At 55.5% G+C, this 16,600-nt stretch overlaps 1 protein-coding gene across 2 annotated transcripts in view; it reads right to left on the reverse strand.

Annotated features, from left to right (window-relative positions):
- Positions 1-357: 357 nt before the first annotated feature.
- The window catches only part of Tmprss9 (transmembrane serine protease 9), a 24,248-nt gene continuing 8,005 nt past the window's right edge, over positions 358-16,600 (reverse strand). The window contains exons 3-18 of one of the 2 annotated variants that reach the window (XM_028771638.1): positions 16,454-16,521; positions 16,124-16,299; positions 15,106-15,147; positions 14,163-14,276; positions 13,231-13,402; positions 11,559-11,833; positions 10,700-10,836; positions 9,631-9,949; positions 7,502-7,673; positions 6,854-7,125; positions 5,646-5,782; positions 4,828-5,221; positions 2,593-2,764; positions 1,811-2,073; positions 1,595-1,731; positions 358-600 (exon numbers count right to left, since the gene is read on the reverse strand). In XM_028771638.1, coding sequence (XP_028627471.1) covers positions 439-600; positions 1,595-1,731; positions 1,811-2,073; positions 2,593-2,764; positions 4,828-5,221; positions 5,646-5,782; positions 6,854-7,125; positions 7,502-7,673; positions 9,631-9,949; positions 10,700-10,836; positions 11,559-11,833; positions 13,231-13,402; positions 14,163-14,276; positions 15,106-15,147; positions 16,124-16,299; positions 16,454-16,521 — 3,012 coding nt within the window. In that variant the 3' untranslated portion in view covers positions 358-438. The remainder of the gene's footprint in view (positions 601-1,594; positions 1,732-1,810; positions 2,074-2,592; positions 2,765-4,827; positions 5,222-5,645; positions 5,783-6,853; positions 7,126-7,501; positions 7,674-9,630; positions 9,950-10,699; positions 10,837-11,558; positions 11,834-13,230; positions 13,403-14,162; positions 14,277-15,105; positions 15,148-16,123; positions 16,300-16,453; positions 16,522-16,600) is intronic. The other variant, XM_028771639.1, reaches the window with a different exon arrangement.

Raw genomic sequence — 16,600 nt, forward strand, 5'->3', positions numbered from 1 at the left:
TACTGCTTCAGGTCCCTTCCCCAGAGTAGGCCCCGACCTCCCAGGGTATCTTTGTTCTTGGTGTCAGTGGGCTGACATCAGGTGCTTCGTCATTCCGGGTAGAGAGCAGCCTAGGATAAACATCATGGCTCCATGCAGCTCTCACCTGTTATGCATGAGGCCCTGGGTGCCATCCCCAACTCTGAATAAACCAAGTGTGGTGCACACCTATCGACCCAGCGCTTGGGGGTGGGGGTAAGTGTGGAGGCAGGAGGATTGCTACATGAGACTCTGTCCCACAACACCAAAGGCACCAGAGGAGCCGAGTTGGAGACATGGCCTGCTCCCGGAGACGCGTCGACAGAGGTGCTGAGCCAGTGGAGAAGGGACTCCGTTTATTAGAACAACATACACAGTCACAGCCTTTCCGGTGGACTCCCCACCGAGAGTCGGTGGCCGTCATTCCTGGATGTTCTGGCCTATCCATCCTAGCACCGCAGACACTCGAGTGTAGACACCTGGAAACTGGGGCCTGCCACAGCCGTAGCCCCAGCTTGTGACCCCAGTTAGCACCCATTGGCCAGATGGCTCCCTGCAGGCCAGGGGTCCCCCTGCATCACCCTGAAGGAGAGAATGTTCTCAGACCAGCAGCCCTTGGTAGCGGGCATGACTCCTGCAGTTGTAGGTCTCTGTGGGCACTAACAAGGACCCTGAGTGGGAGAGAGGCTGCCAAAGAGCCTCGCCTTTGCCGTGTGGGAAGTGGGTTCAGTGCTAGCGTGCTTTGCTTTGTTACTTGACCGGCTGTGCCTCAGCCAGGCCCTTGTCCGGAGGACCAGCCTGTGTGCGAGCTCTGCAGGGGTAGACCAGAGGGGGCGCTGAACAGTTATCTTTATTTTCCATTGCAGTGACAAGGAGTGGTCGTGTGAACCTGGAAGTATGTGGTGGCCAGGTGCCAGCTGTCTGTAAGCACAGCCTTTTTATATGATTCCTGGGGATCTGTGCTCAGTCCTCCCGTTTACACAGCAACCATGGCACAGAACACAGATCTCCCTGTACCGAGACACATCTATATGTGTTGTTGGGCAGGCTGGTCTCAAACCCGGTAATGGCCCTGCCTCAACCCTCCAGCAGGATGTGGGGTCGGGAAACCGCGTCTGTCTCTGAACGCTCAGTTGTGAAATGTGATGTCCCCAGAGTCAGGTGAGCTGGGAAGACTTGAGCAGGCTCAGTGGGAAGATGGGGTCGCACAAGCGTGAGGACCCAAGTCAAACCCCAAAACCCAGGTGAAAAGCCAGGTGTGGCAAATGTGAATGGCGCCAGGACTAGGAGATGAGACAGGAGGATTCCTGGGACTTCTTGCCTCAAAGGGTGGTGGCTGTGCAGAACTTCGGGCCAGCCTGGGCTGCACACATTGACTAAGAGAACCCCTGTTGCTGGGCGGTGGTGGCACACGCCTTTAATCCCAGCACTTGGGAGGCAGAGGCAGGCGGATTTCTGAGTTCGAGGCCAGCCTGGTCTACAGAGTGAGTTCCAGGACAGCCAGGGCTACACAGAGAAACCCTGTCTCGAAAAACCAAAAAAAAAAAAAAGAGAGAGAGACCCTGTCTCCACTCACCGAGCAGCTGTCCACGCCACCCTGCGGGAAGCCTGCGCACAACATACGACTGCTGATCTGCACCGGGTAGAAGCGGCGACATGTCTGTTCACTAAGGACCCTCACCGCGGCCTTCTGCAGCTGCCGCGTCATGGAGCCTGTGGGATCCGGGAAGTAGGTGTGGGTGCGAAGGGTCTCCAACGACCCCTGGGTGGCGCCCTACGCACGCGTGCCTACCTCCCTCGCGCAGCGAGCCCCAGCCGGTGATGACGCAGCGCGCGCCGTCAGGGGGCCGCGCGGGACCCGGTAGGCAAATGGGTCGCACCGAGCGACTGCGGCGCACGGGCCCGGCCAGCTCCAGCAGCGCCACGTCGTAGTCCAGTGTGTAGATGTTGTAGAAAGGGTGACGATAGATGCGTGCCACGCGCTCCAACTGGCCCTCCGCGCTGCTCAGGAATGGGGTGCCCAGGAAAGCTGCCCACTGCATGGGGTCCCCATAGCTGCAGGGCGCGCGTATGTGTGGGCAGTGTTACCGCCACACTCCTGCCCGAGACACCGTCCCAGTGGAAACAGATTGCTCTGTCCCCTGCCCAGCTCAGAGAGTGTCCCTTTAAGGGGACACCACAACTGCCTCACACACCCTCTGGAGAACTGAGTGTCAAGGCTCTGGACCCCCACTAGGTCAACTAATGGAAATGGGGAACACACACACATCCGTGCGCCGGACAACCACAGGCTGACGGAGCGCCAGCAGCCCCAGTCATTTCTACTAGGGCTCTAGGTGCTCAACGCTCCAGAGTGCGTCTCCCTCCTGTCCCAGGACCTTCACATCATGGGACAATCTGACCCTTTCACCTTGTGACCAACAGGCACATGAACACATGTTGGGGGTCCCTTAAGGGACCCCCCATGTCCAGAACCCTGCCAAGGAGGGACCGTGCCTTCTGTTTGGTGGTCTTGGGGGACTGGGGCCAAATTGCAGAGGTAGGCTTGGGAAGGGCACCCAGAGCAGGACTCACATGTCGAAACAGTGTGCTGCAGACAGAAGCCACCTCTCGGCCACCAGTACTGCCCCACAGCGGTGTTCCCTGCGCCGCAGCCACAGGCTCACTTGCCAGGGCCACTCCCCAAGCGAGGCTGCGCTGCCGCCCACTATCCGGGTCAGGCCCCCGGGGGATGCCAGGCCGCAGTCTGTGGAAGAACAAGTATGGTAAGCCGGGTGCAGAGGGTCTTCCTCCTACCCACAACGAGGCTGGGACCCCAACCCAGCACTCTGTGCCCCGAGGGAGGGGCAGAGGGTAGTCTCAGGTAACTTCCAGCTGGCTTCTCTTTCCCAGCCTCAACCAATACAAAAGGAACCCAGGGAAAGAAAGACATCTAAGGCCCCATCGGAGGAGTGGGGAATGAAGGAGAGTGATTTCAGAGACTGCGCGGTCCCCTTCCTAAAGTGAGCAGCGGGCACTGGCACCGGGAGCCGGCGCCCACCTCGGGCCTTCCCTGGCTTTCCGGCTGAGAGTTCCCAGGCCTCTGCAGTGACCAGGGTCAAGGTCAGATTGAGCTGAAGGTCAGGCTGGGAACGCTCCGGTGTGGGGTCTCCGGAGGCACAGGGCTTCTAGTAAAGGCCCTGCTGTGACCCCCAAGGGCCCGCTGCCTCTGCACGTAGTCCTGACTCCATCTGCTGTTTCAAAGCCACTCAACACCGCCTCCATATTGCTTCAAGTGGAGGAGCAGCCTCGCTGGTCCAGTGCTAAGATGTCACAGTAACCCAACAGTAATGAGAGGAAGGGGTGAGAAAGGTCTAGCCTATTTCCTTCGTGAACTCACCCTGGGCCAGTGTCCCTGCAGCAGGGAGTCACAGCTGGGGTGCCTAGGTGTGGGGGAGGCACTCGGACAGTGGGAGGCAGAAACAGCCCCCTCATCAGCTCTCCAGCCTGCCTACCTGAGGATCCCCAGCAAGGGGACACTGTCCCTCTCTGCTCATGCCACACCCACAGATGCCCAGGGGCGGTGAGAGCCGATGACACCAAGCAGACACCGGTCATGTCCTCACCTCTGCAGATGGTGTACTTTTCCCAGCTTTTGTAAAACGTTGAGGCTTTGAGACACTATCTCAATATACACGCAGCCAGAAAGGCCTTAAAGTCCAAGCAACTCTCTTGCCTCAGCCTCCAAGACTTTTTGGTTTTTCGAGACAGGGTTTCTCTGTGTAGCCCTGGCTGTCCTGGAACTCACTCTGTAGACCAGGCTGGCCTCGAACTCAGAAATCCGCCTGCCTCTGCCTCCCAAGTGCTGGGATTAAAGGCGTGCGCCACCACTGCCTCCAAGACTTAAGGCATGTAGTACCACACCCAAGCTGCAAAGGCTTAGCTGAGGCGTTACTCCTCTCTCCAGCCGGCTCGTTCTCTCTCCCTCCCTCTAGAGATGCACTCCTCTCCTCTTTTTATTTTATTTGAACATTCCTGGACTGGGCTGGACCACTCCCCCAGTCCCTCACTGAGGGAATCTGCGCATAGGCTCCACCCTGACCACGCCTCCAGCCATGGGGGCAGGATTCTAGGCGGGGCTTCACCTCTGAGCTCTGTCTTTGTCCTTACTGTTTGCTGATTGGAGGTGCTCTCACTAAGTAGTTGATCACTAGTCTAGAAAGCCCCTCATAGCCCAGGCTGGCCTGGAATTTGTGATGCTCCTGTCAAGTAGCTGAGATAACAGGTGCTTGCCTTTAGGCCATTAGGAGGATCAGGAGTTCAAGGTCAGCCTCAGCTACTGAGTAGGTCCTAGGCTGGGAGGGGACTTGACAAACAACCAGAACACATTAAGTAAAGAACGAAACCGGAGCTGGAGAGCTGGGTCAGCGGGCACGGTTGTGTGCAAGCCTTTGACTCCTGCAGGGACAGTGGCAAAGGCAGGAGGTTGGCTGGGACTTGCTGCTGAAGCCCAGTGGCTGCAGGTTCAGTGAGGTGCCTTGCCTCGGAGGGGCACTGTGCAGTGATAGACGATGGCATTCCTAGCCTTGCTGGAGTGGGACACAGATGCCCCCTCTGGCCTCTGCATGCACACACAAAGAAACGGACAGAAGATGTCGGGACGGAGGCACACACAGCAGGACATGGGGAGAGTGCCCTCTGCAGGCTGGGCAGGGTACCGCAGGACCCTGACATCGCGCCCCAGCTTTGGAACCATTGGATGGTGTGTCTTCTGCACCATCGTCGTGCTGTGACAGGGAGCGGCCTGAGTCATAGCCTGTGTCACCATACCTGGCAGGTGAGCGCCCGGAGCATTCGGGGCTGGTGTCTGTCCGCTGGTGGTGGTACTCCTGGCAGACAATGTCGTGTTGAGTGGTCTAGTAGTCACTCTGATGGTGGCCCTGGGGGTAGCAGCTCTGCCAGTGGTGGCTTCTGGGCTAATGAGGCCAGCAGTTGTGGTTCTGGGGGGCTCGCTAGGGATGAGCCGTGTGCTGGAGGTGTGGGGGCGAGCCGTGGAGCTGGGGTCTGAGGACATGGCCTTCAGGATCCAGTCCTTGAGCCGTGTGATTCGTGCATACACCCCGGGTTTCTTAGCTTGGGCACAGCCAATGCCCCAGCTCACAATGCCGGCCAGGTAAAAGACACCAGGTGTCTCTTCACATGCCAGGGGGCCACCAGAATCACCCTGCAGGAGGATACCAACAAGCCTGTGTGGAACACCCGTCCATGGAGCAGAAAGGCCCCACTCCCATTGGACATCACGTTTCACATTCAGGCTTGGCTGTGTGACCTTAGGCAGATCCCTTTCCTTCTCTGATCCTTCATCAATTTTTGTTTTGTTTTTTTTCAAGACAGGGTTTCTCTGTGTAGCCCTGGCTGTCCTGGAACTCACTCTGTAGACCAGGCTGGCCTCGAACTCAGAAATCCGCCTGCCTCTGCCTCCCAAGTGCTGGGATTAAAGGCGTGCACCACTGCCGCCCGACCGTCAATCATTCTTGTTTTTCCTTTTTCAGTACTAGGTTGGAACTCAGGACCTCAAACAGGCAAGTGCCCCACTCAGCCACTCCCGGAGCCCAGGCAGGAGCTCCAGGCATCCCTGTGGCACCCACCTGGCAGGAGTCGACTCTGCCCTCCAGGAAGCCGGCGCAGAGCATGCGGTCGGTGAGAGAGAAGTTGTACATGGCCCCACACATCTTCTGCTCTATGATGCCCACGGACGCCTTCTGCAAGATGTCGGGCTTGGTGGCTGCCAGGAAAGAGGGCATCAAGCGGGGCCAGCAGGCGCTGTCTCTACCCTGGGTCCAGCCAGCAGAGCCCACAGGAATTTTTGCTTTGTTTTGTTTGAGACAGGGTCTCATTGTGTAGCTCTGGCTAACCCGGAACTCATCGAGATCCTCCTGCCTCTACCTCCCTGATGCTGATTAAAGGTGTGTGCCCCCACACCTGGGTTTCACAGGAATTTTCGTTTGTCCTTGTGGGGGTGGGGAACCCAGGACCTTTGCACATGCTAGACAAGTGCTCAACACACCTCAACTCTTGCATTCGTTCTTTAGAGTCTCACTATGTAGCCCAGGCTAGCCTTAAATCTATGATGCTCCTGCCTCTGTCCCTGAGTGCTGGGAAGACAGGTGTAGGCCACCATTCCCATTTTGACAAACTTGTCCATAAAGGACTAGAATAGTAGTTCTTGACCCTTCTGGGGTCACATATCAGAGATCCTGGATATCAGATCTTTACATTACAATTCATATCAATAGCAAAATTATAATTATGAAGTAGCAACAAAATGACTGTGTGGTTGGGGTCCCCACGACATGAACTTTATTAAAGGGCTGTCGCAGTCCAAAGGCTGGGAGCCACTGTGCTAGGGCATAAAGAGTATCAGCTTTATAGCCGAGATCACCTCTCCGGCCCTGTGGAAGACAACCCTGTTAGTGAATGGCTGTGGAAGGGGCCATGTGGCAATAAAGCCTGGTTTATACCCAATCCGTGGGCTGCATGTGATCTCCGGCATAGCGCGAGGCTGGTGGCTCAGGGCTGAGGGACTAAAGACCACTCGGTCAGCAGGAACATTTTTTGCAGCCATGGACATCTGGTCAATGAATGTATGGCTCTTGTACCAATAAAACTTTATTTATACACACACATGAGCGCCCATATGTAGAACGTAGGAGAGAGACATGACGCGGCTCTTAGGACGTGGGGTCGGCACAGAGGAATGAGTGGTTGAGGACCCAGGTGAGGAAAGCCAAGCCGCATCCCTCCCAGGCCAGGCCCCGGACACACAGTCACCATCCCCTGTCTGGGACCTGCTCACCATTTCCCTCCTGCATGTTGCCCCAGCCTGAGATCATACACTTCCGGCCCACGGGGAACTTGTGGATGGCCAGGGGGAGACAGACCGGCTGGATGTACTTGTTGAAGACCAAGGGCTGGGCCAACTCCAGCAAGGCCACGTCAAAGTCCAGGATTCCTGGGTTGTAGCGGGGGTGCAGGGCCACCCTTCGCAGCCCCAGCTTCACGGGGCTCCCGCCGACACCCAGCAGGGACACGGTGCCCAGGTGCGCCTGCACCTGCTCCACTTTGGTGCTGCAGAGACAGGACCTCAGCCACTCCCACCCCGCACCCCAGAAGGCCCTGCTGGAGAGCGCTTGTACCCTCGGAACTCTGCCTTTGCCGCTGACCGAGACCCCATGAATGTTTTCAACAAATGTTACAACGTTTATGAATGTTGTAGGTTACCCCGGCCAGAATCTCCCCACTATGGAGCCAGAGCCACAGGGTTGTGGTTCTGGGAGACCCCCGTGTATGAGCATTCAGCGAACAATCCGTGCTTCCTGTTTATTGTCTTGCTTGGTTAGGTTTGCCAGTGTTGAGCCTGGCAGACAGGAAAGCACCGCACTAGCTAGCTGGTGCTTGCTGCGTGCGGTGAGGGTCTGCTAGTGGGGCTCTTGGGAGGCCTTACTGGTTGAAACAGTGGGCGGCGGACAGCAGCCAGCGGTCACCCACCACAGTGGCTCCGCAGAAATGTCTGGATCCTTCCTTCAGGCTGGCCTGCCAGGGCACCTCCCCAGACACGGCGCTGATCCCGCCCACAATCCGAGTGGCCTTGTCCATCGCGGGCCTGGCCCCGCACTCTGCCAGGGAAGAGGAGAGACCGGGATGGGGGTGGAGCCGTCATCTGCTCTGGGTTCACCCATTCTGGGCCTAGAGTAACCTGCACACAGAGTAATTGGGATGTCGCCCAGGGCGACAGGGTTGGTGTGAGATGGAAACCTCTACTTGCAATGCCTGAGATCCCCGGATGAGATTCACGGGGACCCACAATGCCACATCTACATGGTGGCAAGTGCCTGTCATCCTGGCGCTCAGAAGCTGAGGCAGGGGGATTGTTCTGAGTTTGAGGTCAGTCTGGGGTACAAAAGATGGTGTCCCAGAAGGGTGGGAAGGAGAGAAGGAAGAGGGACAGAAGCAGACACAGGGCTGGCTGGGATAACCGGAGAGTCAGAGGCAGGTAAGAGAGAGAAGCAAACCACAGCGGAGGCAAAACTCACAACCTGGACGGGGTGTGGCACGGCCCTTGTCTGGGGTACAACCAGGCTGGGGTTTCAACTTCCAGCATCACAAAATACACACACACAAAAAAAAAAAACCCAAGAGATTCAAGGCTGATAAAACACAGAGGTGTGCAGGAACAGGGATGGTACCCAGCAGGACCACACTGATCACCACAGACTCATGACCCAGCCTCCTCAGGTAGCACGTGTAACTTCCCGCTGGCTTTGGGAGTCACTCTAACTGTGCCATCTTGTGCAGCCTCATTTCCCATGCACCTCAATTATACTTTTAATGACACCAGCAGTGGTGGTCTTTAATCCCAGCACCTGGGAGGCTGAGGCAGGAGGATCTCTGTGAGTTCACAGCTAACTTGGTCTACATAATGAACTTCATTCTAGCCAGGCCTCATAGTGAAAAAAAATTGTTTTAAAAAAATAAAATTTGGGGCTGGAGAGATGGCACAACAACTAAGAGCACTGGCTGCTGTTCCAGAGGACCCAGGTTCAATTCCCAGCACCCACATGGCAGCTCACAACTGTAACTCTGGGATCTGACACCCTCATACAGACATCCACTCAGGCAAAACATCCAATACAGACAAAATTAAAATAAAAATTCTTTAAAAAAAATGTATTCCCAAAGACCTGAGGAATGACCAACCTGTGACAGATGTGTGTGCTCATGGCAGACACTGGTAATAAATCCCCTACTGATTGCTTCATGGCAAATATCAATAAGCAGTTACCAATTTCCCACCGAATGTCAAGACAGATGCCAATAATAAATTGCCTATCTCCCATCAAGCTCCTTCATGGCAGACACCAATAATCAATCACCAATTTCTCACTGAGGATGCAAGGCAGACATTAGCAATCAATCACCAACCCTCTATTTACAGACATCCGGGGTAGAGGCAGTAGCCATCAAACCTGATAAGCTCAGTTTAATTCCCTGAAAGCCAGTGGTGGAAGGAGAAAACCGATTCCTACAAGTTGTCCTCCGGCATTGCTTTCCCTCCATATCCCCCCCCAAACGAAATCAGTAATCGGCTGTTACTCCCCCACAGTGTTAAGGCAGACATCAATAGTTAATCACACCCAGCCTTGGGGGTGCACGCCTTTAATCCCAGGCAGAAACAGGCAGATGTCTTTGAGTTCAAGGCCAGCCTGGTCAACACAAAGAGTTAAAGGACCGCCAGGGCTCTAAAAGAGACCATATCTCAACATCTTCCTCCCCCAAAACTTGTAGTCAATCAGCAATCCCTCCGGTCTTTCCTGACAAGACACTGAGCATGTCAAGATTTCAATTAGATACCCATCTTCAGCCAGTGTTGCCTGGCAGACATCTGATCGCTTGCTGAATCCCTCAAGAGCTAAGGAGACAGATGTGGATGGAGAATCTATTAGCAATCTTTTCCACCGAGAGCTTGGTGACAGACCTCAGTAATCGATCAGTATTCTCTGCCATTCGGCTGAGGGGAGGCGGTACTGATCTGACCCCGCCTGGGAGGGGACACCTGCCCAGAACCCGTTATACCTTGTGGCTTGGCCGCAGTGCTGGGGTGCAGTGGCACAGGGCTGGGGGCAGCGGTGAGTTTAGCAGAGGTGTTGGGCACCCGGCTCTCAGGGCTGGTAGGCCAGCGAGTGCTGGGGGTGGCGGGCGCTGGAGCCGCGGTGGGGACCACAGGCGCGTCAGCCGCCCGGGTCACCTCCAAGATCCAATCCCGCAGCCTGGTGACTCGGGTGTAGACCCCTGGGCGCCGCGCTTCTGCACAGCCGATTCCCCAGCTCACGATGCCAGCCAGGAAGAACCTTCCGGAAGGCTCCTCGCAGACCAGGGGTCCCCCGGAGTCACCCTGGAAAACAAAGGCACACTCAGCTTGGGGGCGGGGGATTCTCCGACGACATTCGCCAGAGTCAGCCCAGGGCCCGGGCTCACGGACAGGGCTGTGGACAGAGACAGCCGCAGGTCGCTAAGGAGCCTGTGGCCCCGCAGGCCCGGGCAGGAGCAGCGGCGAGGAGAGCAAATGTGACGTCATTTCACGCGGGCAGGGAGCCGCATACCTTTGCGTGATTATTCATTTAGATATTCATGTGGTGAGTATTTAGTCTGTGTTTATAGTCTGTGCACCACTTTTGCGCCTGGTGCCCTCAAAGGCCAGAAGGCATCAGATTCCCCCAAAACTCTTAACCACTGCGCCATCTCTCGGGACCCAGCACTCGGGAGGCAGAGGCGGGAAGAGCTCTGTGAGTTCGAGGCCAGTCTGGTTTACAGAGAGATATAATCCAGGGACAGCCAGGGAGACACAGAGAAACCCTGTCTGGAAAAACCAACAAAACTAAATAAAAATATGCAATGACTTATAATGCTTATAAAATACAGTCAACTACAACGGCTCAGCTATGACACTTTTGGCTTGTTTTCCTCTTGAGACAGGGACTCACGTAGCCCAGGCTGGCCTCAAACTCCTTCTATGGCTCAGGACGACCTTGAACTCCCGACTCTGCTGTTTCCGCCTGAGTGCTGGTTTGTTCCACGTACCGTCTACTTGCTTGTTCTCCATTGGGAGGGGACAGAGGGTAACAGTTTCACCCTGGCAGCCCACCTGGCAGGAGTCCACCTTTCCATCCAGGTAGCCGGCACACACCATCCTGTCTGTGAGCGAGTGGCCGTACAGGCTGGAACACAGGCTCTGGTCCAGCAATTCCACTGTGGCTTTCTGAAGGACCTCCGGCTTCACCACTGCCCGCGGGCGACAGAGAAAAGCAGGTGAGAGCGCCGGACCCCCAGCAGCCACTTTGAGCCAGGAGACTAAATACTATTTCCTCTTCAGGTTCTCAAGCTGCTGGGCCCACCTCACCCCAACATTCACATCTACTTAGGCACTAACAGGCATCAAGCCCTCACCTCTTCCCCCGACACATGCTAGACCGTATCTGCTGCTTCTGCCATGCGCATGCGCTCAGGCCCCAACCCCCGACTTGCCATAGGGTGAACTCGCTCTCCCGCCCAACAGCTCAGCCCCAACCGAGCGGCATTCACCACCTGCCGCTTTATAGGCTTTCGTTGTTTTCTGAGGCAAGGTCTCTCATAGCCCAGGGTGGTCTTGAACTCACTTTATAGCCAAAGATGACCTGGGACTTCTGATCCTCCTGATCTTAAATTTGGGATGACAGCTGTATGCCACCATTTTTAGCTTTACAAAATTTCTTCTTACTCTTTCTTTACCGGAGGTATGGAACCCACAGGCTCCCCACTTGTTAGCAACCTCCACCCCGGCCACGCCCCCAGCCCCTTACTGGGGGATTCTAGGCCGGGGCTCCACCCCGACCACGCCCCAGCCCTGTTTCTAGTTTTCCCAAGGTCCCCGGGCTGATCCCCTGCCTCAGACCCCCCCAGATTATGAACTCGGAGGCAGCAGGCAGCGTTGCCCTAGTTATCTACTTTGGGCTACGCGGGCTTACGGAAGTCTTCCTTCAGGTAACCCCAGCCCGAGATCAGGCACTTCTTGCGCGGCGGGAAGACGTGCGTGGCCGCGGGGAGGCAGGCGGGCTGCACGTAGCGGCCGAAGGGCAGCGGGCGCGCCAGCTCCAGCACCGCCACGTCGAAGTCCGCCGTGTCCGCGTCGTAGGCGGGGTGCTTGGCGATGCGGAGCACGCGTGCTCGCACGGCGCTGGCCTCCGAACCGCTCAGGTACACGCTGCCCGCCTGGGCGGCCCACTGCGCAGGGTCCTGGAATCTGCGGAGGCCCGAGGGTGCGAGTTCAGGGGGAGCTCCGCGGAGTCGGTAACGTAAGACAGGAAAGGATGCGGGCACAGACTCCTGTGGCCAAGCCTGCCAGTCCGAGTTCAATTCCGGGACACGTAATGGAAGGAGAGCCATGCAAGTTGGCCTACACACAGACACACACACACACACACACAGACACACTCACACACACAGACACACACACTCACATAGACACACACACACAGACACACACTCACATAGACACACACACACAGACACACACACTCACATAGACACACACACACAGACACACACACGGACACACACAGACACACACACTCACATAGACACACACACACAGACACACAGACACACACACACATACATACTCACACAGACTCACACACAGACACACAGACACACACACGGACACACACAGACACACACACTCACATAGACACACACACACAGACACACACACAGACACACAGACACACACACACATACATACTCACACACACTCACACAGACTCACACAGATACACACAGACACACACACACAGACACACAGACACTCACATAGACACACAGACACTCACACACTCACACTCACACACAGACACACTCACACAGATACACACACTCACACACACAGACACACACACTCACAGACACACACACTCACACACAGACACACACACTCACACACACAGACACACACACGTAACGTGGCACGTACAGATGCTAAATAAAAGCTGAGCAGGGTCGTGCACGCACTTGATGCCAGCACCTGGAAGGCAGAGGCAGGCGGATCTGTGAGTTCAAGGACAGCCTGGTCTACGTGCCTAGAAAGTTTCAGGATAACTAGGTAGTGAGAACTTGTTTCAAAATTAAATAAGTAATAAATAAAATGAATGCAGACTAGTAATGTGGGGGGGGGTGCCTGTAACCCCAGCACTCAGGACGCTGGGGCAGGAGGATTATGAATTCCTGGGAAGCCTGGGAAACCTAATGAGGCTTTGTCATAAATATAATTAATTAATTAATTAATTAATTAATTAATTTTAAAAGAGAAAAGATGGTCTGGAGAGATGGCTCAGTGGTTAGAGCACTGGCTGCTCTTGCAGAGGACCCAGGTTTGAGTCCCAGCACCCACATACAAGGTGGGTCACAACCATCTCCAGTTCCAGGGCACTCGAAGCCCACTTCCGTTCTCTATAGGCGTCTGACATGGCACACCAACAGACATGCAAGCAAAACATTCAGAGGCGTAATTAAATAAACCAAAAGGGGGGAGGGAAGAAGAGGGAAGGAGTGGACTTTGGAAAACGGAGGAAGGAGAGGTTTTGGGGAGACAGGTGGGTGGGCCGAGCAGCAGGACTGGCAGCCAAGGCAGGAGGGACTCACTCGTTGAAGCAGTGGGCGGCAGACACCAACCACCTGGCCCCGATGATGGTGGCGCCGCAGAAGTGTTCGTGATTCTCACGAAGGCTGACCTGCCAGGGGAACTCCCCAGGGGCCGCCTCCACGCCGCCCACGATTCTGCCGGCCGACCTCCAGGCAGGCTGCCGGCCACAGTCTGAAAGACACAGGGTCACCAGCCGGGGCCGGGACCCAAGGGCAGTCGTCACTCATCATTTGGCCCCAGGTTCAAGGCATCCCCCACTTGCTACTTGGGGCTGTCCTGTTTTCTTGAACCCCCACCCAGCCTCAGGGATCAAAAATCCAAGGTCACACATATCAGTCGGTGTCAGAGAAAGGCTTAGGTCAGGTGCCCGTGCATGAAGGTCATGTGACCTATCGTTTATTTTTATTTTATTCATTTCTTTCTTTTAGTACAGACTCTTTTACTTGGGCTGGAATAACGCAAGCTGTCCTGGAACTAGTGATCTTCCTGCCTCAGCTCCTGAGTGCTTGGATGACGCTCCTGCACCACCACCACGCCCTGTGGGGCACTAAAGGGCCAAGCCCACCATGGGTGGTGTCAACCCCTAGGCTGGAGATCCTGGGCTATAGTGAGAGAGCAAGCCCAGGCTACCTCCATCCTCGACTTGAGCTCCTGCCCTGCCTTCTCACAAGGGACTGGGAACTAAAATACATGGTTTCCTATCAAGCAGCACAAAGCAGACGGGGACCCTCCTGCTGCCTCCCTGTCAGGCTGACAATCCTGGAAACATTGTTATCCCAATATGTGATAAAATGTCATGGTATTTTCTTCCTTCTTGCTTAGATCTGAGTAATCCTTGCTACTGGCAGCATAGAGCGCGAGGCTCCCACTCTGCTCTCTCTGGTATTGTCCCCTCCGGGCACCCTCACAGACGCAGGCTGCAGGCACTGACCACACTGAGCCTCGTCAGAGCCATCGGCGCAGTCCACCCTGTCGTCACACTCGGGGTTCTCTCTGCTCACGCACTGACTGTTCTGACAGGAGAAGGCATTCCCGGGGCACTGGCCTGGAAGCAGAGAACCAAGCTGGGGCCCGGAACCTCCACAGTGTAAACTTCTGTGAGCTTCCTACTTATGTCTGGAGTCAGAGACAGAGCTAGACGACGTGTGTCAGGCGTGTGTGTGAGACAGGGTCTCTCTGTGGAGTCTTAGATGGTCAGAAACTCACATGCAGACGGCTCTGGCCTTGACCTCACAGAGATCCACCTGTGCCTGCCTCCCAGTCACTGGGATTAAAGGTTTTGGTTTTTAGGATAGAATTCTGTCACCTTCTGTGGTGGCTGATCTTAACGGTCTGTCTGCTTGGTGGGATCTAGAAACAGTATGGAGACAAGCCTCTGCCCATCTGAGAGGAGGTCAGAGCCGCAGTTGGTCACCTCTCTCTGCTTCCTGACTGAGGACTCCGCCTCCCACTCCTGCTGCCACGCCCTTCCCGACATGTTGGACATCAGAACTGTGGCCAAGGTAAGCCCTCCCTCCCTTAAGTTGCCTGCATCAGGTGTCTTGTCACAGTAACAGAGGAGTGACAGAAAAACATAAAAACAAATAGTGGCTGGGAACTGGGAACGGGAGGGGACACCTTTAACCCCAGCTCTCAGGAGGCAGAGGCAGGCAGAGCTCTGAGTTTGAGGCCAGCCTGGGCTACATAGTGAGACCTTGCCTTTTAAAATAAACTGCCCAATAGCATATCTAGCTGTCAGGTCTGGCTCCCCTGGCCCACAGCTCCTGCCTTATCTTCCGGGGCAGCTGGAGGCCTACAGGAGCTGCACTCGTCATCCCCAGAGAGGAGCTGAAGAGACTCCAGGGGGCTGAGCTGGGGCCCCAGGCCAGTCCTACCTGACTTGAAGTCCCTCTCAGTCACCGGACCATCACACCTTCCTGAAGCAGAACAAAGCCAAGTGAGAAGTGAGCAATGGGTCATGCCTGTCGCTGAGGTTGAGGCAGGAGGATTGTGAACCTGAGGCCAGCCTGGGCCATATGAGGAGGTCCTCTCTTGCTCCCTCTCCCTAAAAGGTCAGCTGCATTGAGCACTGGATCTTCAGGACATCTGCTGCAGGTGGTGGCAGAACCACCAACACTTTGATCCTGTCTTCAACTTGGCTGTGAAGAGCCCAGCCCCATGAGGCTGGCAGCCACTGTCAAAGCAGGAACATGCCTGCCACTGCAGAATTTTCTAGAAGATGAGCTGAAGTGGCAATCTGTGCCACTTGTGTCAGCATCAAGGAAAAGTGAGGTCAAGTGACAAGCGTTTATGGGCTGAAAGGTCTGACCCGGTTTCTAACTGCCCCTCCCAGTCTTACCTCATTCCATCTGTAGACCAGGCTGGTCCAGAACTTAGAGATCTGCCTGGCTCTGCCTCCCAAGTGCTGAGATTAAAGGCGTGCGCCACCACTGCCCGGCTAGATATTTTAATTAATTTATGGGTAGGGTGTTTTGCATATGTGTGTGTGTATCCAAGAGGGCACAGGATCCCCTGGAAGTGGAGCAACAGAGGCTGTGGGCAGCCATGTGGGTGTTGGGAAGCGAGCCCAGGATATCTCCAAGAGCAGCCAGTGATCTAGCCACTGGGACCCCACTCTAGCACCAGGACTCTTGAATTGTATCATAGCCATCAGAACAGGTCCAATTTAGAATGTGTGACGCGTTTAGTTCTGGTATTTCCTGATTTGTCTTTGGGACCACGGTGACAGTGTGGGTGAGACATGCACACTGCAGCAGAGGGCGCGGGGGCCTGTGTGTCGCCCTCTTTCCATCAGGGGGGAGGAGTTTTTAAAAGTTGAAGTTCTATGCAGTTTGAGCTACGCACCGCCCCCGACAGCCCTTTGTCTCCCAGACATGGCAGCCACCCACCTACCTGTCAGCTCGATTGACGTGACATTGCCGTAGGCAGCCAGGGAAAGACCTTGTCCCTGCAGCCTTGCCTGGATTCCCTTCTGCAAGATGTCTGCTTCCTGCTCCAGGCTCAGTGGCTGGAGGGCTCGGAGCAGAAAGTGTAGCTGGAAATGCACAATCACGCTGGAATTGCCATCCCTGCAAGCAGGAGGGGAGAGCCTTGAAGGCAGAGAGCAAGCTCACTGCTGGGAATTCCATAATCTTCTGGAAGGTTCTGGAATAATCTATAATCTTCTGGCATCTCCAAGATGTCTACCAAGGTTGCTATCCCCTCACAGAGTCCCCAGCTTACCTGTAGCTGAGCACTGTGCAGCCTGTGCAGCTCGATTCTAACTCTGTTTTCTGGAAACTACTCACAAACTGCAACAGAGATTGCAGAGTTGACGCTAAAACCACAGTGAGATGGGACCACACAGCCACAGATCAGGCAGGGAGAAGG

Source organism: Grammomys surdaster, unplaced genomic scaffold, assembly GCF_004785775.1.
Source record: "Grammomys surdaster isolate TR1022 unplaced genomic scaffold, NIH_TR_1.0 209, whole genome shotgun sequence".
In the NCBI taxonomy this organism is placed as follows: domain Eukaryota; kingdom Metazoa; phylum Chordata; class Mammalia; order Rodentia; family Muridae; genus Grammomys; species Grammomys surdaster.